Source organism: Oryctolagus cuniculus, chromosome 11, assembly GCF_051225735.1.
Source record: "Oryctolagus cuniculus isolate XC-2025 breed Fujian yellow rabbit chromosome 11, ASM5122573v1, whole genome shotgun sequence".
NCBI classification, from domain to species: domain Eukaryota; kingdom Metazoa; phylum Chordata; class Mammalia; order Lagomorpha; family Leporidae; genus Oryctolagus; species Oryctolagus cuniculus.
The window spans coordinates 65003176-65027351 of NC_142877.1; the positions used below are offsets into that span (position 1 = coordinate 65003176).

Here is a 24176-nt window from a genome sequence, read left to right on the forward strand (position 1 = left end):
TTGAGAAATGTTTAGCAAAAAGCTTCCCAATTCCATCTGTGCTTCTCTTCGGCAACAACCAGAACTCACAGGGGCTGACCTCATCAAAGGTCCCCAATCTTGAGTTTAATTAGCTTCTTTGCAAATCTTTCTTTACACTACAAACCAGATTTCCTTTCTTAATTAGCTCAACAGCTAACTCATCAATGTACATTAGTTTGCACTAGAAAGAGAGATGATTAGTACTTTCATCCTCAAGATTTCACAGCAGGGAGGCACTATCACAGGGAGGTTGTGATAGTCTCCAAGACGACCACCATCAATTCCTCCACTCCCCGTACATGTGTACTGCTCCTCACTTCAAGAGCTGGATTCCAATTCCCCTCACTTCAATTACGAACTGGCTTTAGTGACGTCTCTAGCCAATGGAACGTGGCAGTGGCTATACTCTGGGATTTGGGAAACCAGATCTGAAGAAGCCTTGTAGATGCTGCCTGAGAATCTTGAACACCCTGTGTTTTGGAATATTTTCTCACAGAGTCCAGCTGCTGTGTTATGAGAAGCCAAAGCCAAATATAGGGGCAGGAGTTTGGTGCAGTGGCTTAAAGCCCCACTTGGAATGCCTGTATCCTATATCAGAGTGGCTGGTTCATGTCCCTGCTTCTCTGCTTCTAACCTAGCTTCCTCCTGATACACAGCTTGAGTAGAAGATGGCTCAAGTACATGGACCCTTGATACTCATGTAGGAGATGCAGGTGGGATTCCAGGGTCCTGGCTCTGGCCTGGCCCAGCGTGGCTGTTGCAGGCATCTGGGGTGGGAACCAGTGGATAGAAGGTCAGTCTCTGCTTTTAAACAAAATTAAAGAAAAGAAAACAAAACAAATGCAAATGGAGAGGCATTGTGTTGCTACTTCAGATAAACTCTGAGCCAAAGGCCAACATCACCTGCCAGCTGTGTGAATGAGCATCTTGGACTTCCAGCCCAATCTTTTCTTCAGATGACCTCAGCACCAACAAGCACCTATGATCCCAGCAGAGAACCACCCAGCTGAGCCCTGTCAACCCACAGAACCATGAAAGATGGTACCAGACTGATCTCTTAAGCCTCTAAGTTTTGTAGGTGGTTTATCTTGCAGTCAACGGAGACACAAAGGCATTGTAGTGTGGTCTCCCGTTTTGAGGGTTGGTTAGTCAACAACGGGTAAGATCCCCTGGGAGACAACCTAAGACAGGCATAGCCACATGAGGAGACCACATGAAAACGGGATCAACAATGGAATAACCAAGGATCATGCCTCCCATTGCTCAAAAACAAACGAAAAGGGGGAAATGTGGTGGAATGAGAAGGCTGTGCCAAGATGGCTGCTGGCAAGTGAGTATCAGTTACTCAGGAAATGGCTTCAGAACCCACCTGGTAAAGGAGCCTGCCTGGCAGCAGGCAGTGATTGGTTAAGGCATAAACCGCCCCTTGACTGGATTGGCTGCCTCAGCTATATAAGCTGCTGTACCAACTGAAATAAATGAATCTGGGCTGCTTGCCTCTAGCCCACTTTCACCTGGCTCCCAGTGTCTGTCATGACTCCACGCCTTTTGCCCCCACCGCACTCCTCCTCTCAGAACGAATCCACAGCAACACTATAGTGGGATGTAATACTCCCAGGCCCTCTCTCCCTGTGGTTTTGATGAGACTCGGGACACTGATTTCTTTGGTATTTTCTCTTTGGTCTCTATTTTCCCATAAGTAGCAGTTGTGCCTTCTGCTCCTATCCTGCAGCAGGTAAGTACAAGGGAGACTCTCTAGCATGAGGCTGGGAGATGAGAATTCACAATAGTATCATCATCCTCTAAATCACATCTACCACTGGTTCTTTTTTTTTTTTTTTTTTTCAAATCCCTCTCAGACATGCTTCTGTTTTCAGTGCGCCAGTCCCCATCCTAATTCAGCTGCTATCACACGGCTTCAGTCCTACACTGGCTGCCCTGGCCCCCATCAGCTGTTAGGGGAAGATCCTCCCCCTGCGGCCTCAGGTCCAGTTGGAGAGCCTCTGCAGTAATTAGCTTTATTATAGCTAATAGCCCTTCGAGCTAATCTTCCAAACTTAGTGACTCCCTGAGGCAAATTTTATTTCATACCAGCCTCACTTCTGCTTCCTTCTTTTTCTTGTCCTACTTATTCTCTTCTGCTTTTGATTATATAGTTCTCCCTCCCTTATCCAAATTCTTCTTGTCCCTTAGGAAGTGAGAAACAGAAATGGCTAATTATTCTTTGGCTAGTCTCACCTTCCACATGGCCAAAAATTCTTGTTCCTTGAGGACCTGTTTCCCAGTGTTCTCAATAAACACGATGGGAAGTGCCAGTGATATTTTGTGGTTTTGATGGAGCTAGTATTTATTAAGCCAGGTTTTGTGCAAGGCATGTTATATGCGCTGTTTAATTTTTTTCTTTGGATTCCTTGGTGTAACAACTCTATTGTTCTCTATTTTTACTAAAGGAACTGAGATTTAGGTAAACTTTCTCAACGTCACTCGTCGGTAAGTGTAGAGACAGACCTTGAAGCCAAAATTGATTGACAGTCAGGTTTTATGTCATTTTTTTTTTTTTTTTTAGCAAGAAGCTCGAATTGGGAGCAGAACCAGAACTTGAACTTGGACATTCCAATATGGGATGCAGGGGTCCCAATCAGCATTTTAATCATTGTGCTAAATGCCTGCTCCCAGTCTGAATTTTTAACTACTCTGTCCCCCTGCAAAGTTGTTTGGAAAGCTCTAGGGATTTTTCATTTAACAACTTTTCCCTTGTCTACCACCCAGAGATAGCTACTGTTAACTGCTTCAGAAAACATAAAGGTCTTTGGCTATGCCTAGTTCATACCTGTGAATGTAGCTTTTCTATATACGAGTACAGTCATTCTGTTTCGCTCAATACAGCACGGCCATTTTCTCATGTCATCATCTACCCACACGATTTCTAATGAGTTGGCCAGGCCACAAAAGGCACAAAACCAAGAAAATGTGCTTTTTCCTAAAACGGGGTCATAACTCAGGACACAATAAGTCAGAATCAGAAGACTGTAAATATTCAGAGGGAAAGAGAAGATCTTCCTTCAATATTATTCAGGTTTTCCTGGGAGACATAGGGGTTGGGGCTCAAACAAAATAGTCACCCTCTCTTCACACAAAAGTGGATACTAGGAATCCAGGAGTCAGACACCTTCCTGCGGCTGTAGGAAGAAGACTGATAATTAGGAGCGGCCTCATGCCAGGTCATTTCATGGACATCCTCATTTGCTCTTCTCAGTGACTTGTCAATTTGGGCATTTCCATCTCACCTTACAGGAGAGCAAAGAGGCTGGAACCACGTGTGCATACCATAGGCAGTCCTGGTGCTGGGGTTGGGGTTTAAAGACTTGTGTCTCAGATCTTTGTTCTTTTGGGGAAGGCTGTTTCAGATGAAAGGAAAAATTCTATCTAGATTTTAAAAAATCACCGAGAATGAGCTAAACGAGTGATCTGGAGTTATAAAAAACAGCTGGCAGGAATTTTGAACACCAAGGAGGGGAAAAATGAAGCAGAGAGAAGACTGGGCTCCTTGTGGTTCCGCCTGGCAAAGGTGGAGGAGAGGCCTGACTGCTGAGCTGGCAAGGGAGCTGGCTCTGCAAACTGCCCCCAGACAGAAAACCGCCTTGTTCTTCCCAGAGCCCGGGTGAAGGCTAAGGGCAACAGCCTAAGCCTGGGAGCAGCGGCTCAAAGTGGGCGAAATTCAGAACTCTGGCTCTGCAGCAGGCCTGTCCCAGGCCAGAAAGGGGCGTGGAGGAGAGAACATCTGGAGGTTTAGGCTGCAGGCGGGTGCCAAGGCGCCTGACGAACAGCACAGGATGCATGTGCTGGGCTGGAGGTGGGGGTGGGGCAAAGCGGGGAGGGCCTGGGCTCCAGCGCCCCGAGTTAACAAATCCTGTCTTTCACCACCTGAACTCTTTGAGGATGGTATGAAAACATTCAGGGGTGAGTTTCATCAAGCAAGAGGACTGGAGACATTTTCCTCACGGTAGGGGAGAGGCTGCAACCCTCCCTGCTACACAGAGCACACAAGGTGCTGGGACCACAGCAGTCACGAGGCCTCTGGCACTCAACCCACAGCCTCCAGCTCACAGGCCTCGGCTCAGTTGGTGGGGGCCTCCTGTGGAATGCCGGTCTGGGCCAGAAATCCCTGCCTTCAACCCCGCAAGGCTTGAAGGAGGCTCAGCAAACCTGGCGGCTGCTCCCTGGGTTTGGCAAATTCGAGATTTTTCCAGCGTCTTGTGTTCAGCGAAACCGAAAATGTGTTTGGCCAGAAACCCTTCTCTAATTTTTAAACCCCTGTGCATTTTTTACGTAAATCCAATCCACATGTTTTTGATTTATTTATATTGAACTCATCAAATTGAATTAGGAGCTCTAATGATGAATGGGAACAATGCTGATTTCCAAGAAGACCCTTGAGCCCCCTTTTCCTAGAACTTAATCACATCCCACCCCACGACCATTCAAACCAGCAGGCTGAGCTGCATTTAAAATTCAGAACCCAAAAGTGAAATAAAGACCCGCGCCTGGCACAGACAGAGCCGAGCAGGGGAATGTTCCCGGGGAGTCAGAGTGAGGAAGGGTGGGACAAGGAAGACAGCAAGGGCGTCCCCGATTCTTCACTAGCTGGGTTGAATACAGTAATCTGACAACTTTCTTGGGAATGATTTTATCACTACCACCCAGGGGAAAGGTGTTCCTGCCCAAAGGATGGGGGACGGAAGTGGGGGTGGGGGCCTGAACCCATCCTCTTTCTTCTGTTCTCTCTCACAGCAGCCAGGGCAAGCTGCTGCTCCTCTCCCTCTTTCTGGTTCTGCCTACGGGCTCTCCATCTGGAAGCATTTAAAATGTACAACAATTTTAATCCCATGCAAGAAAAGCTCAGGACGCACACTCCATACCCATGAAGCTGACTTTGAGGCACACAATCTTGGTTTCCACAACTCTTTCTGGCCTAGATTCGCACACACTGTGTTTCCCAGTTCCCTGCTCCATTCACCATCATCTCCTACAACGTCAGTCTGAGGCCCACTATTTCTTGGAGAAACGGTGGCCACTGATTTCACTGCTGCCCTGGGTTTAGACAAAGGTGCCCTCTGCAGAGCCCCCAGAATCAGTCCTTAGTGGGTCCTCAGGACACGGACCAAACGCATTTCCTTGAACTCAGCCTTGCACATGCAGACCCTGATTCATGTGACAGAGCTTGGTACAGGCACCAGCTTGCTCCTTAATAACAGTACAACCTTGAAGGAGTTATACTGTACTTCCCTATGTCCCAGTTTCCCAATCTGTAAAATGGGTATAATAATTATACTTGCCTCAGAGAGCTCTTGGGAAGATTAAATGAAATACTGCATGTAAAAATCTTAGTATGTTGGACAAGAAATATTGTTCAAAGGGCACAAGGTTTAGTTAGGAGGAATAACTTTTAGAGATTGACTGTACAGCAGGTTGACTCTAGTTAACTGTAACTATAATTACAATGTATTATATGTATATAATTACCATTTGTCAACTAAAAATAAAAAACTTAGTTTGGTGTTTGGCCAAGACGAAATTGTTCGTGTTAGTTGTTATTATTAGCTATCAATATGAGTTGTCACGATTACAAAAACTTCCACAGCTTATTTAATTCTATAATTTTTCTGAGAACATGTACATTTTTGCAGAGGTTGACAGCTTCCTTCTAAATCCCAGCCCTCACCAATGCTGAGGAAACCAGCAAGCCCCTCCCCCACACACCAAAGTCAGTGCAGTCAGGTGACCTGCGGTTTCTGCGCAACCAGCCGGGCTTCCGACTCAGTCCTCAAGGAGTCTCCCATGCAGCCCCACGTTTCAAATCCGCAGAGTCTTCCTTGGCTCAACGGCATCAGAGTGAACGGGAGATCTAAAGGCTAATGCACACAGAGCATTCTGCAAACCGGGCCGAGTGGCTTCTTACTTTACCTAAAGTTATGCACGTGTGTGGCTGGCAGAGGGGATGAGAAGGAAGGTTTCTGTTCTGCTTGAAGCAGCAAAACGGTTTATTCGTGTTTTCTGGAGCCCCTCGGGACACTTGTGGGAAGCAGAGAAGAGGAGGCACCATTTCACACGATAAATGCCTCTCTCTAAGGGGAACAAATGAAGACATTTATGAATCCAGTTATAAGCTATAACTGGATTATAACTTATAATCACAGATCAAAGAGAAGAGTCTTCAAGGTCTAGTATTTATTGCTTTTTCTCCAGTGAGAGGTTTCAGCAGGAATTCATGGGTCCTGAGGTCGGCCAGAATAGGGGGACCAGGGACCTACCAGCTCCGAGGGGCCTTGGATACCTTATGTAGTAGTGGTTCTCATCCTGCAGAATTGCTCAGTGGCTCCCAGGGAGAAGCGTTCTTATTTCCAGCAAGCTGCCCTCAGTTGAAACCCTGAGTGATGTCAGGAAATACATACCTTCCATGCCCAATACTTCCCAGCAGTTTCTCTCTCGGTGGCCTCTTAGTCCCCCTGTACCTAGATGTATTTTTGGACACATCTTGAGCCCATAGAAAGCGCTGGAGTGGACAGAGTATTGAAGACACATCCAAAGCCAAGGAAGACAGTCACACGTGGCCTACTCTAAACCAACAGATTCCCCTCTAACACTGTGGAATTGGGAGAGTGAGGAAGTGGGTCGCTTGGTAGCACAGTCATGTGGCAAGTGGCTGGAATTTTAATGAACGGCAGAACTCCCTCATGAAGGTGGACAAACTCCTGCTGGGGAGGCTCTGTAGGACAGAACCACTCTCCACAAACCCTGGCTGCTCACCGAATCTTCCATGGACACTACCAACTAGTATTCCAATGTATCACTAAACACGCCCTTTTTTGGAGTTAACTTGATTGACTCTCTGTTTCCTCTAATGAAACGAGCTTTCATTAAAATAATACCTGCTGGGGCTGGTGCTGTGGTACAGTGGGCTAAGCCTCTGCCTGCAGTGCTGGCATCCCATATGGGGTGCTGGTTTGAGTCCCGGCTGCTCCACTTCCAGTCCTGCTCCCTGCTAATGCACTTGGGAAAGCAGTGGAAGATGGCTCAAGTGCTTGGGTCCCTGCACCCGTGTGGGAAACCCGCAGGAAGTTCCTGGCTCCTAGCTTCAGATCAGCCCAGCTCCAGCTGTTGCAGCCATTTGAGGAGTGAACTAGCAGATGGAAGACTTCTCTGTCCCTGCCTCTCTGTAACACTACCTTTCACATGAATAAATAATCTTTTAAAAATAATAAAATAGTATCTACTCTTGGGAAGAACATGCATGCAGCTATGTCTAAATGACCTGGGCATTTCCCACTCAAGGTGTTGCCTGAGCACGGCAAACACTGTAGAAATTGGAGTAAAGCTCTCTTTCTCCCAGTGTCCCTTGCAGGTAGGGGAGATGGTCATGTGACACAGTTTTGGCCAATGAGATGCAAGCACATATCTGTTGGGATAGAGGCTTTCCCTTCTTCCCATCTGGAATGAAAATATTTTTTGCTTAGAGCTGCTGCCACTACCTTGCAACTATGAAGGAAAAGTCAAGAGAAGGGCAGGATGCCAGTCCTGCCACATCTGAGCCACCGAATCTCAGCCTCTCCACGTTGCTATTAGGTGCTTTTTTTTTTTTTTTTTTGACAGGTAAAGTGGACAGTGAGAGAGACAGAGAGAAAGGTCTTCCTTTGCCGTTGGTTCACCCTCCAATGGCCGCCACAGCCGGCGCGCTGCGGCCGGCGCACCGCACTCATCTGATGGCAGGAGCCAGGTACTTCTCCTGGTCTCCCATGCGGGTGCAGGGTCCAAGCACTTGGGCCATCCTCCACTGCACTCCCTGGCCACAGCAGAGAGCTGGCCTGGAAGAGGGGCAACCGGGACAGAATCCGGTGCCCCGACCGGGACTAGAACCCGGTGTGCCGGCGCCACAAGGCGGAGGATTAGCCTAGTGAGCCACGGCGCCGGCCAGTTTTTTTTTTTTTTTTTTTTTTTTTTTTAATAATTTGGAGCTGCCATGGTTTGAATGAATCCCCCAGATTTAATGTGTTGGAAATCCCATGCTAAAGGTACCTGGAGCTGGGGTCTCTGGGAGGTTGTTGGGATTAGATAAGGTCCTGGGGGCGGGGCTGCCAAGACCACATCATTGGCTGTCTCAGGAGAAGAGAGACTGAAGTAGCATGTTTGCTGTGTCGCCACGGATGATGCCCTCCACCATGTTTTCATGCACTCAGCAGGCCCTCACCACGTGTTGAACAGATGCTAGTGCCACACTCCAGACTTCCCAGCCTCCAGAACAATGAGCTAAATAAACCTCTATCCTGGATAAATGACCCAGGCTGTGGTATTCTGTTACAGTGGCAGAAGCAAAATCTTTTCAAAACGATATACTTTCTGAAGTCAACACAGAACCGGATGGGAAGCAAGACCAATGTGTTTTTCACTTCAGTTCTCCAAGTATCAACTGAGTGAGGCTCTCCAGGTAACTGAGACCTAACAAAGGGATGAGGTACATATGAGTAACTGGTAGAAGGCCATCAGTGAACATGCCGGACGAGGAAGTTGCTCCATGTGTACCCCCAGTAGACAGACACTGCTTCTGGCTGGGGGAGGGGACAATCGGGGTCACCTCCACAGAAGTATCTGAGCTTAAAGCTGGAGAAAAAGAAGAATCTGGTGTCTGAGGAAGGGGAGAAAGGACATTCTTGGCAGAAGGGGCAGTTTGAGTAAATATGGGAAGCCGAGGGTTATGTGCAGGAAACAACAGGTTCATTCTGGCTGGTGCAGGGGGACAAAGATCAGGTTAGAAAGTCAGACCAAATTATAACAAGCCTTGAATCCCAATAGGAAGAGTCTGGCTTGAGGTTCCACTGAAGGTTTCTGAGCAGAATGGTTCTTTAGGAAAATTCACCTGATAATACATGGATGAATGGCAGGACGTAGGGAACGATACTAGGAGGCTATATGGGAGGTGATGAGGGCATGGCAGTCAAAAACAAAGGGGAAAAAGAAGCAGACTTGAGACAGAGCAGAAGTATATGTGACACAAGTTGGCTACGGCCTGGATGTGGGGTGTGAGTCAGGGGAGGAATAATAGAAAATATTTCATTGTACAAAATACAAACAAAAACCTCATGTGGTACCTCTGGAGCTGAAGACAGGAATGGTTTTATGTAGATGTTGGAGTCATGAACCTTCAGGTCATGGTCTCCGAGTCCCCTGGTCACTCCAATAGTTGCCATCACCCGGGCCTAGGAGTGTAAGTAAAAGGTCATCAGAAACACACACACAGAGGAAGCATTTTGTCACTCAGCAGCTGCCACAGGCTAAGAGCAGTGGAAGGATTTTCTGATTCCTCTACTCATCTTTCTATGTCCTTTCCTAGTCATTTGCATGGGACTGTTCCCAAGGAAGGGGGTCACCAAATTCACTTCCATATTTGAGGAGTGCTTTTTCTATGAATTATCTTTTTTTTTTAACTTTTATTTAATGAATATAAATTTCCAAAGTACAGAATATTGATTACAATGGCTTCCCCCCCATAACGTCCCTCCAACCCGCAACCCTCCCTTTTCCCACTCCCTCTCCCCTTCCATTCACATAAAGATTCATTTTCGATTCTTTATATACAGAAGATCAGTTTAGTATACATTAAGTAAAGATTTCAACAGTTTGCTCCCACACAGAAACATAAAGTGAAAAATACTGTTTGAGTACTAGTTATAGCATTAAATCTCAATGTACAGTACACTAAGGACAAAGATCCTACATGAGGAGTAAGTGCACAGTGACTCCGGTTGTTGACTTAACAAATTGACACTCTTGTTTATGGCATCAGTAATCACCCTAGGCTCTTGTCATGAGCTGCCAAGGCTATGGAAGCCCCCTGAGTTCACTGACTCTGATCATTTTTAGACAAGGCCATGGTCAAAGTGGAAGTTCTCTCCTCTCTTCAGAGAAAGGTACCTCCTTCTTTGATGACCCATTCTTTCTACTGGGATCTCAGATCTCACTCACGGAGATCTTTCATTAAGGTGTTTTTTTTTGTTTTTTTTTTTTTTTTTTTTTTTTTTTTTCCCCAGAGTGTCTTGGCTTTCCATGCCTGAAATACTCTCATGGGCATTTCAGCCGGATCCGCATGCCTTAAGGGCTGATTCTGAGGCTAGAGTGCTGTTTAGGACATCTGCCATTCTATGGGTCTGCTGTGTATCTCACTTCCCGTGTTGGATCATTCTCTCCCTTTTTGATTCTATCAGCTAGTATTTGCAGACACTAGTCTTGTTTATGTGATCCCTTTGGTTCTTAGTCCTACCATTATGATCAATTGTGAACAGAAATTGATCACTGGGACTAGTGAGATGGCATTGGTACATGCCACCTTGATGGGATTGAATTGGAATCCCCTGGTATGTTTCTAACTCTACCATTTGAGGTAAGTCAGCTTGAGCATGTCCCGAATTGCACATCTCTTCCCTCTCTTATTCCCACTCTTATATTTAACAGCGATCACTTTTCAGTTAAGTTTCTATGAATTATCTTAAGCTTAATGGGTTGCTGTTGTCTCTTTTCAGCTTTCTTCTGTAGAGACTGGGGCAGAGTGCCCAATAAACTAATTTCAATATGCGCATGATGTATAAAGTTACAAAGATCAGCTCATACCAAATCCAACAGGATGGATCCCTCCCTCCATCCATCTCACCCATCCTTCTGTCACACACCGGTTGCAAGTATTTGCTGAACACCAGCTGTGTCCCTAGCCTTGAGGCAGGCAGTAACAAAAGATGCAAACAGTCAGGATCCGCTCCCCTTCCCAAAGCTCACCTAATCTTTTTAAAAAAGATGTACTTATTTATTTGAAAGGCAGAATCACACACAGACACAAACATACATACATATATACACACATACACACACACACACACACACACACAGAGGGAGGGATGGAGGGAGGAGTCAGGATGAAGTCAGAAACCAAGATCTCCATTTGGGTTTCCCACCTGGGTGGCAGAGACCCAAGTACTTGAGCTATCATCCACTGGTTTCTCAGGCACATTAGCAGGAAACTAGATTGGAAGTGGATCATTCAGGACTCAAACTGGTACCCCAATAATGGTATGTGGGCATTGCAAGTGGTGGCTTAGCCTGCTGTGTCACAGTGCCTGCACCTCACCTATTATTCTTCAAGGTTAGAGAGAACTCATGAACAACCCTGCAAGGGGTTCTACTAACATCCCACAAACTTCCTCTGTGTAGAAAGGAACAAAATGTCACCAAGTGTTGTAGCTAGACAGAGACCTCTGGGCTTAGGCTTCAGGCTTTCTCTATTGCTTTCTGAATGTCTTAAGGAAATCAACACTGTTGTACTAATGTCCACACAGTGAGCCCAACCATGTCCTGAGACTCCACTTACTTAATTAACCCAAACATCTACTGAGCGCCTACCATGTGCAGACACCAGGTGATGGGGGCCCCAAATGTCAAAGGCTTCATCTCTACTCTAAAAGAACTTGGCAAGAGAGACAGGAGGTACATGGCTGACTAATAACATAAAAGACAACTAAATGCTGAGAGACACACAAACAATGGGCTATGGGAGCTTAGAGGACTTAAAATTCTACTGAGAAGGTTCCCTAGGAGATGTGGTACTGAGTGCGGAAAGATGGATGATATTGAGACAGGCGGGAGGGGGGAGGAGAGGGAGTGAGGGGGAGGGAGAGGAAGTCCTCATGGGTGCAGTATGGCCCAAATACCCTGTGCAGTATCATGGTTCAAAGAGCCGAGTTTGAATCTTCACCCTAGTACGTGGGTTAATAGGAGTAACTGCCCACAGGGGTGAGGATAAAGCAGATAAAAGCTAAGAAATCACATGATAATTTAACACATTATCTACATTTTCCTCCCAGTCTCCCTGATGAGCTGTGAAGCTGTGAGGCTGGTCTCAGATCAGAAGGTAGGTAGCGTTCACGTTGAGGCAGAAACAGTTTTTAAGGGCAGGAGTTAAAGGTATAAAATCCAAGGCAGGCTTTGGAAGGTCCCCGACCTGCAGGGAGGACTCCCTTCTAGCTAACAAGTGTCCCATTGGAAAGGTGAACCTTCTGCGTCTCTGGCGACCCATCTGCTCTCTCTTCGTGGTGCAGCATCTCTGGATGAAAAAAACACACACCTGTGTTGCAGTCCAAAGAGATTTGGTATTTCTGCTAGTGACTGAGCTGGTTACAAAGTCTACAGGTGTCACTCACACAAATCATTCACAGAATTTTTGGAAATATCAGGAAAATCCTGGCCTCCAAGCATTCTGAAACTTCTCCAGAGGTATCCACAGAGAGGAAAGAGAAACCCCCTGCAAAGGGTGTAGACAGAACACCAAGGAATCATGGAGTCTTTACACAGGCATAGTGTGCAGCTTGGTACTGGGCAAGCCCACCAATCAGTAACAAGCTAAGTGGAGACACAGTGGCTTCTGAACAGGCCAACAGGTACAACGACAGAACTCATCAGAGGACTGTCAAGTATTAATTACCTGAAATGATGTTTTGAACTTTTCATTTAACTGGGAAAACCCCTGTCCCTTTAAACCTTACTGTTGATAAACTTGTAAGAGTACATCAGTCTGTTTTCCTGTTGCCCTAAGGAGCATACTGACATAGCTGACCAGCTTATTGAATACTAAGGCATTTGGTATTAGACCCATGTTTGCCATGGGGCAGGTCCCAGACTAGAGATACTAGGGATACAAAGACGGCTTTTACACACACACACACACACACACACACACACACACACACACAGGTTCTATCCACAAAAGCATCTTTCGGTTTGCTTGTGAAACTACTGAATGCTGAAAAGGATTTCAGTTGAAGACTCCTGTCAGCGCATTTTTCACTTCTAATTGGAACTCTGAGCACCAAGCTGAAATGTGTTAGTGTCAGAGGAGGAATGCCGTGATTCAGAAGGTGCCTGTTCTTACTGGCACATGGGTTCAAAGCTTCCCATCTCTACTCCAGGATTTCAACCCCTTCCAGGTCTCCAAGGCTGACAGCCTTCCTTGGGTTCGACAACGTGCTGTTCAGTGTTGGCTCCTGGCGGGGGCCCTAGGAGCTGACGATGGTCTTAGCCTGGGCTCTGGCTGTTGTGTTCCTATGGCTCAGTTACAATGGAGTTTGGAGACCCTTCCTTGGAGGGTGGAAGGGGCCAATGGAAAAGCAGACTTGCAAAGTGTGAACTTGCCTGGTGCAGCATGAGAGGAGTAGAAAGATGTAGACAACCGTGACACCCATCTGAAGCCACCCCTAGCTGGCCCTGTGGCTCTGCCTGAGCTGTGTTACCCTCACAGTCCCAGTTACCTCGTGCATCTACCACAGCCAGCCTGACCTACTTCCTGGCTTGTCAGCAGACACCAGATGAAATGGGGTAGATGGAAGTGGCCATGTTCAAACACTGCGACAGGATTCAGACAGAATGGGAAGGGGGATAGTGCTTTTAGCCCCTTGTGTCTACTGACAACCTGCCACCTTAGTCCCACCCCTCCTTCAGCACCCCTTCCACCACCTCCTCCCCCAGACAGGAGGCCTGAAGGAAGAAGTATGGTTGTGCTATTTTTCCAAGCTGTCAAGGCTATAAAACCATGAGCTACCAAGATGACATAGAGTGGCAGGCAGTGAGACAGAGCACCTACCTTCTTGCCTTCTCCATAGATAAGGGGAAATTTCAAGTCATCATCCTCAATGGTTTTGTATGCCCTGTAGGAGGATAAACAACATTTTAGAAAAGGTTTGCACTCAATTAGCGACCCGCTGCCACTGGTACCCATGCACTCGCCACACTGCCTCTTACTCTTTGTATAGAGTTATTCTCCCTACAGAACTGTGTGTGTATGTATATTTCAGCCAGCCAGCAAACACCAAGTCTTTAAATGCTGGAAGAAAGAGAAAATCCACTGGCATATTCCTCAGTAAGGAGCAGAAGGGGTTAGCCCATGGTGTCTGTGCCAAGTGACCCAGCAACAGCGGCTGGTTTCTCATCAACAGTCTGAAACCGTGTGAGACAGCAGGCCTCAGAGGTAGATAGAGTGTGAACTTGTTCTGAGAGCCAGTTCTCACCTCCAAGGGCTGTTTACACCAAAACAGCCTCATACTGGGATGTCTGAAGGGCGAATATATTTCTAAAAACTTTATTTACTTACTTATTTGAGAGAGACGGAGCACTTTCATCTACTGATTTACTCCCTAAATGCCTTCAAGTGCTAGGACAATGCCAGGATGAAGCCAGGAGCCTGGAACTCACCCCGACGTGGTGGCAAGGACCCAAGCATTAAAGCCATCGGCACTGCCTCCCAGGGTTTGTATTAGCAGGAAGCTAGAGTCAGGAGCTAGAGCCAGGAATCGAACACCAGGTACTCTGATGTACAGTCTGAGTGTCTTAACTGCTAGGTTAAACAACCGCTCATGGAGAAAGAATATTTAGTGGCTATCTGACCTCACCATGATATTCAAGGTAGAAGAGAAGTCTTTGTTTCACAATAGCTCTTAAGCGGTCACTTGATATACACAAGGAAAATCCAGTTTAGGCTTCAATGGTTTATTCGAGACAAGGTTAAGGGGGGAAAGCAAATGAAGCCTGTGGCTTGCAGTTTTGCTCACCAGCAAGTTGGAAAAACAAAAACAAATAAGCAAACAAACACTGCACCCACTGTATCACTCTGGGCAACTGGCTTCACCATTTTCCTTCTCAGTTTTCCCATCTATAAACTGAGGATCATACACAGCACACAAACTGGACAGAGCTGCACTCAGTCAGAGCCCAATCAGTGGCAGTTACTTCTAAAATCTAGTAGTTAATTGATTCACGGCATCTAGTTCCCCTCTCTGCAAAATGGGGTAAGTACTGCATTTCCACTGCCTCAAGAAAGTTATCAGGAAGATAAGATGGGGTAGGTTCTGCTGGGTTAGGAACAAGAGTAGGTGTTTTTCTAAAGGAATGTATCCTGAGCACATGAGAAAAAAAAAATAACTTATCAAATGGTCTTCAGGTCCTGAATATACCTAGGCAGCTTGGGAGTGAATGTGGAATGCTCTTGGTAAACAAAAGAATCCCAGCATTTAAGCAGGTACAGCCTCATCTCCTAGAAAGCTGTTAGTGAAGTTCTGGCTCCAGATGCACCTGCTCTCCAGTGTGGCCCTGCTTTCTGTGTGGCTTGGGGCACACGGATGTGCTCTCTGGACCATAAGATCCCCTGGTGCTCACTTGTGGGGTTGTTGTGAGGATTAAAATGTGAAGAGCTTAAAGTTTGAGCATTTCTCAAAAAAGTCATAAAAAATGTGTATAATGTAAAAACTATGCAGGTATTTCAAAATTTTTGCACCAAAATAACTTATTTAAAATATTTTTAAAAATTTATTTTCATTCTCTTTGAAAAGGAGAGAGACAGACACAGAGAAGTCTTCTCTCCACTGGGTCATTCTCCAAATGCCTGCAATAGTCATGGCTCAGCCAGGTGGAAACCAGGAACCTGGGTTTCCCATGAGGATGGCAGGAACCCAAGTACTTGAACCATCATCTGCACATCTCCTAGGGTGTGCATTAACAGGAAGCTGGATTGAAGAGGAGGAGCCAAGTGTTGAACCTGCATTTCAATGAGATGTGTGTGTCCCAAGCAGCATGGTAACTGTGGCGCCAAATGCTTACCACAGTAAACACATCTTTCGATTCCATTTTCCACGAACTTCTTGAAGCATTCTCATACTCAGCATAGTGGCTAGCACACGTTAAGAGCTCACCAATGCTAGTTATTTTTGCCACTGCTGCAAATGAGCCCCGAGATATTCTAGGAATTGATTTTCAAAGAAGGAATGATACTATTTCCTTCCTCTCTACCTACAAAATTAACACAAAATAGAAATAGTCACTTTGAAGTTTTATATATTCACATGAACTATTTTGAACACTGGTCTACAAGTCTCTTGAGGAACAAATAAAGCTATTATTAGAATCCACCCCAGCTCGAGTTTTGAATGAGTTTGTAAATGAGCGGTTCTTAGCCCTGGCATCATATTCAATCACCTGCATATCCTGATACCCAAGCCACATCTCAGAGCAACTAAGTCACAGTCCCCAGGGATGGGACTCAGCCATCAGGATTTTTTAAAGCTTCCCAGGTCATTGCTCATGTGCAGGCAAAACTGAGATCCACTGTTGGAGTTCAAGCGCCATCCATGAGCTAACTTTCTCAGTGAGTGATACAACAAGGCTCTCACCAGACTGACCCTTAGGAAGCCAGACTACAGGGAGGGAAATGGCCTGAGACAAGCTGTACAAGGACATGAGCAGGACCTTGGGACCTTACGTGGACAAGGCAGTGTGCAGAGGGACAGGCTCAGACAGAGACGAGGGTGTGGAGGGGGTGACATGGACACAGGGTCTGGCATACAATGGGTGCCCATTAAAAGTATCTGATTAAGTGAGCAACTCAGTGAAGACTACCTTCCCGATGCAGAGGCTTTACTCTGTGCCCATGTATTTGCTTGCTCTATACATACTGACATTACAACCACTAACAGCCCCCTGTTTCTTTGTTTCCCGAGTCCCTGCGAATGCTCAGCGGCACATTCCTTGCTTGCCTCTGACCTGGCTGGCTGTGCGCTGCTCCCACAGTCTCACACACTCTGAACATCTGAACTCGTGAGATCCCTGGGAAGCCACCTGATGTCCTTTCATCCTTCCGCTCGGTAGCAACTACAGGACTTCTCTGCCATGAATACGTCTTGCCTCTTGGTCACTTTTGTAAATTTCATCAGAAGAAGCTTTGCTCATATTTTCAGACTGGCAAACCTGCTAGCTAATCTCCCACAAGTATTTCTCTCTCTCTTCAAATCTATAGTCATCACTCTTCAGCTTAAAATTCTCCACTGGCTTCTCACCATCTTAAAATATAATCTAACTATGTGCCTCCATGATCTTTGATACCTCTGGTATGCTCTCATAGCTCTGCTTTTCCCATTGTTTCTTTCACATGCCACAGGGCCCTTCTGTCCCCCTGCATGGGCCATTCTACCCCCACATCCTCCCCTGGCTCCTGACCATTCATCAAACAGTATGGGATAGTTCAGCCACAGCGGGGTACAATACTTTTATTTTTAGAATGTCTTCTTACGGATCTCCCATATAGCCGCAAGGGCCCAAACATGTGGGCTATCTTTTATTGCTTTCCCAGGCCATCAGCAGGGAGCTGGATTGGAAGTGGAGCAGCCAGGACTCGAACCGGTGCCCATTTGGGATGATGGTGCATCCACTTGTGGTAAGAAGCTCCTGGCTTCAGATTGGCCCAGCTCTGGCCATTGCAGCCATTTGGGGAGTGAACCAGCAAATGGAAGACCTCTCTCTTTCTATAACTCTGCCTCTCAAGTAAATAAATAAATCTTTAACAAAAAAAGACATTTCTAAAAAGGGAAGTATTGTACTCTCCTGTTCCCACTTATCCTCCCATGGCTCTTAACAGCACTTATGTAGCGTAATCTGAGACTATCTTGCATAAAACTGTATTTACTTGTTTATATTCAGCCTCCTTTTCCTGAACATTAATGAAGACAGTTTCACTCCTCAAATGCTGGCCCATTCCTCAAATTCACGGATTCACTCAAATGCCCGTAAAAGCAGAGGCTGGGCCAGACTGAAGCCAGGAGCTGGGAATCTAACCTGGGTCTCCCATGTGATTAGCAGGGATCCATCTATCCGAGGCATCTCCTGCTGCCTCCCAGGGTCTCCACAGCAGGAAGCTGGAATCAGGAGTGGAGTTGGGACTAGAATCCAGGTACTAATATGGGATGCAGGCATCCCAACCAGCATCTGAATCACCAAGCCAAATGCTCATCCCTATATACCTCTTTACAATGAAGTTTCAGGTTCCTTTTTACTGCCTATATTTCAATAAAGCTATACAAACACAACTTATGCTCCTCTTATCTATAATTTTCTCCAGATCACCCCATGCACCCCTCACAATGAAATTTTCTTTTCATCACAGTTGTTCTGCACTGCATATGCTATCACCAAGATACTTTTCCTCCACATTAACTTGGATTAAAGGCAAATTTCCTGCCTAAGAAAGCTCTTGTTAGTCTTTGCTGGATTCCTCCATTTCCAGCCAGAGCCCATATTCTGGCTTCTTCATTCACAGGCCAGGAACCCAGAGTTCTCCCTTTGGTGTCCTCCACAGAGACCACTTCCCACGATCTCTTCTCTCTCCTAAGTCGTGACCTTTAACTAGAAAGACGGCCAGAAATACCACTCATTTCCCTGGGCCTTGATTTCCTTAGCAGGAGATCAAAGTCACTGAAAATGAACATGAACCCTTCTGGGGGGGGGTGGGCAATGAGACCCTCTCCTTTTGGGGACTGCAGGATCTCTCCAACCCCCTTGGGTGGCTCCAGTGACACACACCAGTGAGTCACATTCTTCCAATAACTTCTCCACTCGCCTTGGAAGCCTCTCCTCCCCGAGGGACCTTTCTTCCTGGATTCGCTTCCCCCTCCTGGCAGAGGCCACTGTGCACGGGATATTAAGGCACACCAGGCTTGGAGCTGGGAGCTTCTGAAGCCGCATCTCAATCCTCACGTGCAGCGGTGATGTGAACTGTGGCAAGTCCCTCAAGCCTCCCTAAATTCGCTTTGTGACATGAAAATGTCCTGGGGTGGCTGCGCAGTTAAGTGCAAGGAAGCTGGGAAGGACGGGCTACTTAACTGCCCACTGCTGCTGACGCTGCTGGCCTCAACACCCTCATTAGTTCCCTCCAGGCAGAGTGGAGCTCAGGAAGTGGCCACCATGGGTGTCAGACTGCACATCTCCATGGGCCAACGTCTGTGCTGAGCAACCAGAAATACCCGAACGCTGCCTTCTGCTACCATTGCTAATGAGATCCAGGAGTGCACCTGCACAACTTTCTCCAGAAACATGCGTTATCCTGCTCCACAGAGAAGACTGAGACATGAGACACGCAGGGGGATGCTCAGAGCCAGTAATCATCTACAGGGCGTATGGTGGGGCTTGACTGAAACAGTCCTATAAGGAGAGTTTCAGTTCTGTAGCTGGTAGCTCACTGCCCTCCTGGAGGGAGGCAGGAGCCTCCCGTGGGCAGGCTAGATTCCTCCCAGCAGAAGCACACGTCACAGCAGCCAAGCTGGTCCGGATGGAGCATGATGGGCAGAGGCACCTTGGCCTTGGGTCCCCACACCTGCCTTCCCGTAACAAAAATCTTGAATCCCAGGGGCCCCAGAGGAGACCCACACCCCTCATTCCCCAGGCCTGGCTGGCCAGGAACATACACACATACACATGCCTGGGGCACAAAGGCAACTCATGGCTTTTAAGAGTTTGGCAATGACCCCAATTAAGCAATTCTGCAATCTGCAGAGGCTCTCTGGCCCCTCCCCCCGCCACCCTCAGACCTTCCTGGAAAAAGCAAGGCCCGGTTGGCCACCACCTCATGCTCCCCTTTCTCTGCCAGCATCTGTTTCCAAGGGAGCCCAGCCCAGAGCCCAACCACAGAGCTCAGGAAATGGAGGCCGCTGCCTGCTCCCGGAGGTGGCCCTACCTCAGGCAGCCAGCTCTGCCTTCACACAGAGAGGAGCGGGGAGAGGGCTTCCTTTAAGCTAACACAAGATCAAGTGGTGTCCGACTAGGGGCTACTATTCATTTTTAAATGTCATCTTTAAAAAAATTTTTCGGTTTATTTGAGAGGCAAAGACAGAGAGAGGGAGGGAGGGAGAGAGACTGAGAGAAGAAATGCCAGTCCACTCCCCAGAACTCCATCGGGTCTTCCACCTAAGTGACAAGGACCCAACCAACTACTCGAACCATCATCTGCGGCCTCCCAGGGTACACGTTAGCAGGAAGCTAGAACTGGGAGCAGTGCTAGGACTCAAACCAGACAGTAAGTGGTGTCTTCATCACTACCCCAAATGCCCGCCTCTAAATATTAACTGTTAAGTGTCCGTTTTTCCTGGTTTCAAAGAGTCACTGTTAAGAAACCCAGAAATTTCTTATACGTGCCTTTAGATCACAGCTCAACCTGCTGGAAAGACAGAGCTAAGCTGTCCGGGACAGTAAATGAGACGCTTCACAAGGTGAGGCTCCAGCCAGAGCTGTGGCGTGAGGAGGAGTCCCGAGGGCGGGTCTGGGGAGCCCGTGGAACCCCCCGGCCGCAGGTACTTGGGGAACTTAGAGGTATCCTTTCTAACACGGTGAGCCAGGCCCCACTTCTCTGCCACAGGCATGAGTTATCTGTAGATCTCAGTTTTGCGGGGTGGTGTTTTGACTCATTAGATTCCTGGATTTACGTGCTAGGAGCTATTTTCAATAGGTATCCTAATTATCTGGCTCCTGGGAAGGTCTCCTGTGGGATCAAAGTTCTTCAAACAAATGTGACCTTGTTTTGTTCCCTTGGTCCTTGGAGGGTCCGTTAAAGTAGCTGAGGCCCGCGGGCCCTCAGCTATGAAGGACTTGATGCGCCTCTGCTAATACAGAGGAATCAGGCTGCTTGCAGGCACTAGCAGGGTGCTTGCATCCTCAGAGTGCGATTACTGTGTGGGGCTGGCAGTAGCCCTGCCCATGCATCCCGCCTACCTGTGATGAGACCAGCAACCTTCCCACCTCGGGGGAGCTGGCTGGCTTTCTCTCCAGAAAAACTGTCCATCTGGGGTCCCTAACATTGCAGTTTCCCTCCAGGAAAGTCCTCGACTGGAAGGGCTGACCACAGCCGGGAAAATGCCTACCCCTGCTCTGCCCCCAACAGCATGCTTGAGCCAGATGCTGCTGGAGCTCCGGGAGCCAAGTGCACTCCCCTCTTTGGGTTTAACAGCTCCTCTTCCTCCCAGCAGGCTGACAGGTGACAGCAGGAGGCCATCGAGCTTGCGTTCACCTTACAGGTCCATGTGCTCCGCGTGAACCCACTGGGTTAGACCCGAGCTTTCACACTTTGGGGCCAGTGGTAAGAAGTATGTCAATCCTGTTAACCCAGTGTTCACATAAACACGTCTTTGAGAAATCAACGTTACTCCTCCCATGTGATACACACCTTGATATTTTCTTTCTGTCCCAAGATGTTCAGTATATTTTAAAAAATGCTTATCCCCAGAAACCGAATTGATTTCACAACCCACCAACGGACTGTTACCCACACTTGAAATTCTGGGTAGAGAAACAGAACCTGATCTTAGTAGTTTCTGAATTAGGAACTTAGGCTTTGACTACATAAAAGCAAGCGGTTCCACTGGATTTGCTCGTGAATATTTGCTGAGCGCTACTAGTGCCTGGAACGGGCACAGTGGAAGAGCATATGGAGTTAAATAAAGGGAAGGCCATCTCTTGACCAACAGGCCCAAGTTCTGCATTGGAAAAGGATCTGCATAGGAAATAATGCTAGGAATCAATCTTTTGAAGAATGCAATCATGTGTGAATGCCCAAGAGAACCAGCAATATTTCAGAATAAAGCATTCTGAATGACTCTCAAGCAAAGTCCAGATTCAGTATCTACTTGGAGTGCATTAGCACTTGGCTAGGAGAGCTACATATTCTAATCAATAATATTTAGATCTCCCCATGGGTATGCATTTGAGACCCTTGCTTTATGAGCACACAAATATGCAGTGATTTCAGCTTTCACAGGGACCATTTATTTTGAAACAAACATGTATTTCATTGACAGTGGCCTTTATAGTGGATCAAATCAATAGATACAAATCAGGAGATGACCACAACTGACCCCACAGTCACAGAAAAGAGCTAAGAGTTTGCTGGATAAAAAGAGGGCTTCTCCTGTGCAGGCTGGCTCCTGTGCCTACCTTCACAGCTGTTCTTGTTGGCCGTTTGGATGCTTGGCCATGGAGAACTGAGTCCAGCAGTATCCCCTGGGGAAGCCGCAGAGTATGGCTCTACCTCACGGTACCATGGTGCAACGCTCAACATCTAAGTGCCCTTCAAGTTCACACAGGGCAGAGCTCAAGAATCTCAGCCGGAATCAGCTTTTTCAAGTCTCCTGTCTTCTCAGAAACCACAGGAATTTTACATAATCAAGACTTATCTTCATACACAAAAAAGCCCCCCCTTCCATCTTTAGGTGAAACAGATGCTTGTCTTGTGGATCCCACAGTCTTCTGCCAAGGCCTGTAGTACTTGAGGCCCTGGGAGAAGAGGCACAAGTCTGGGTGACAGCTAGCAATCTTTATAAGGAAACAAAAGGAAAACAGCACTCTGGCTCCTGCATCTAGGTGGCCCAACAGTCTCAGAAGACGGAGGGCAAAGGTAGTCATTGTTAACTTTGTGTTATCACCTCACCCCAACATTGACCAAATTCTAACATCCCCAACATTTATGGCACACTTGCTCTGTGCTAGGCACTATTTTTTTTTTAACTAGGCACTATTCTAAACACTATTTATTTCTAAGCTTATATATTTACAACAACCTTGTAAGGTAGATGCAGGTATAATCTGCATTATACAAAGAAAATTGAGCAGAGAGAGAGGTCCTACAAGGCAACAACAGAAGTCAAACTCACTTCTTGTCTGCCTTGAGTACTATGTTCTTTTTTCTGTCCATCTCGTCCAGCTAAGCATCTATATAATTACCATAAAATGGCATGATTAGCAAAAGGAGGTGTAATTACCAATCCCCTTCTTCAGATGAAACTGTAAAATGTTTTGAAAAGTGCACTTCCCAGGGCCAGTGTTGTGACGTAGTAAGTAAAGCGGCTGCCTGAAGCGCCGGCATCCCATATGGGCCCCAGTTCAAGTCCTAGCTGCTCCACTTCTGATCCAGCTCTCTGCTATGGCTTGGGAAAGCAGTAGAAGATGGCCCCAGTGCTTGGGCCCCTGCACTTGCGTGGGAGACCCGGAAGAAGCTCCTGGCTCCTGGTTTTGGATCAGCACAGCTCCTGCCATTGCGGCCATCTGGGGCATGAACACACAGAGGGAAGACCTCTCTCTCCCTCTTTGCCTCTCAAATACATAAAATCTTTAAAAAAGAAAGTCTACTTCCCCTTTCTAGTGTTTACAGTGGCAAGTCACACAGGAGTTTAGCTACACCTCATTCTTAGACCTGCTCTTCTCTTAGCAATGTGGTAGAGGTACAAGGCCACTGCAGAACTGAGGCTTGGCTTTCAAATGGTTCATGTGCAATAAATGGAGAGACTCAAAATCTTCAACCTCAGGTGCCATGTTCCCCACAGGATGACTCTGGCAACCCAGAGGATTAGGCAAGCTGGGGTTGGGGAGTCATTTACCAACCATGAACAGGAAAGAGAGGCCTGTGGGTTAAGTGCCCTGGGATGCACCATCTCCTGACCTGCCCCACATGTTTATGCCATGCCTGGTGCCTGGACTATCCAGACCATGAGCACAGAATAAATAAAGAAAAAAAGACAGAGGCTTTTCTTGGCCCTGCCACACTGTTGGCACTGGAGGCTTTATCAGCCCTCATCACACATCACCTACTACTAGTCCAGTCCACACAGTCCTCAGCTCACTGCAAATGGACAAAGAAGTTCCCAAGGTACAGCACGTAGACAACTGGGACAAAGGCCTCCAATACCTCCCCCAGAATCACAGACCTATCACAGAGCCCAGGCTGCCCAGCGCTCTTTAATTAATCACTTCTGTATACTTTTGTTCGTATCCATGGCAAGAGTGTCAAAGGCTGCCCAAGGTCAATGTTGATGGATACACAGGAATCGCTTGGGCTTTTTTTTTTTTTTTTAAGGGCAGATTTCAGGACCTCAGAGACCCTGGTTCAGCAGGCAGAGTGGAGCTGGACCCGTTTTTAACACTGACTCTGAATGATAAACCTTCACTGTGGGTGAAGATCCCTTATCAGTCCTGTTTGGGACTGTAATCATCCATTCATGGGCCTGAGACTATAAGCACCATGAGGGCAGGGACTATTCTACTCTTTAAAGGTTTTCTTATTTATTTGGAAGGCAGATTGACAGAGAGCAGGGGTGGGAGAAAAAGAGAGAGAGAAAAAAAGATTTCTTCTGTCTGCTGGTTCACTCCCCATATAGCAGCAACAGCCAGTCCTGGGCCAGGCCAAAGCCAGGGCCCAGGAACTCCATCCTGGTCTCTAACACCAGGGTAAGGCCCTGAGTACTTGGCCACATTCCACTGCT

At 47.1% G+C, this 24176-nt stretch overlaps 1 protein-coding gene across 3 annotated transcripts in view; it reads right to left on the minus strand.

Annotated features, from left to right (window-relative positions):
- Positions 1 to 24176, minus strand: part of PPM1H (protein phosphatase, Mg2+/Mn2+ dependent 1H) — a 300918-nt gene that overhangs the window by 42191 nt on the left and 234551 nt on the right. For all 3 annotated transcript variants that reach the window (XM_002711306.6, XM_051846392.3, XM_089307436.1), the window contains 2 exons: positions 13697 to 13760; positions 9165 to 9272 (listed from right to left, as the gene is read on the minus strand). In XM_002711306.6, the coding sequence (XP_002711352.2) occupies positions 9165 to 9272; positions 13697 to 13760 (172 nt within the window). Of the gene's footprint in view, positions 1 to 9164; positions 9273 to 13696; positions 13761 to 24176 lie in introns of those variants that run through there.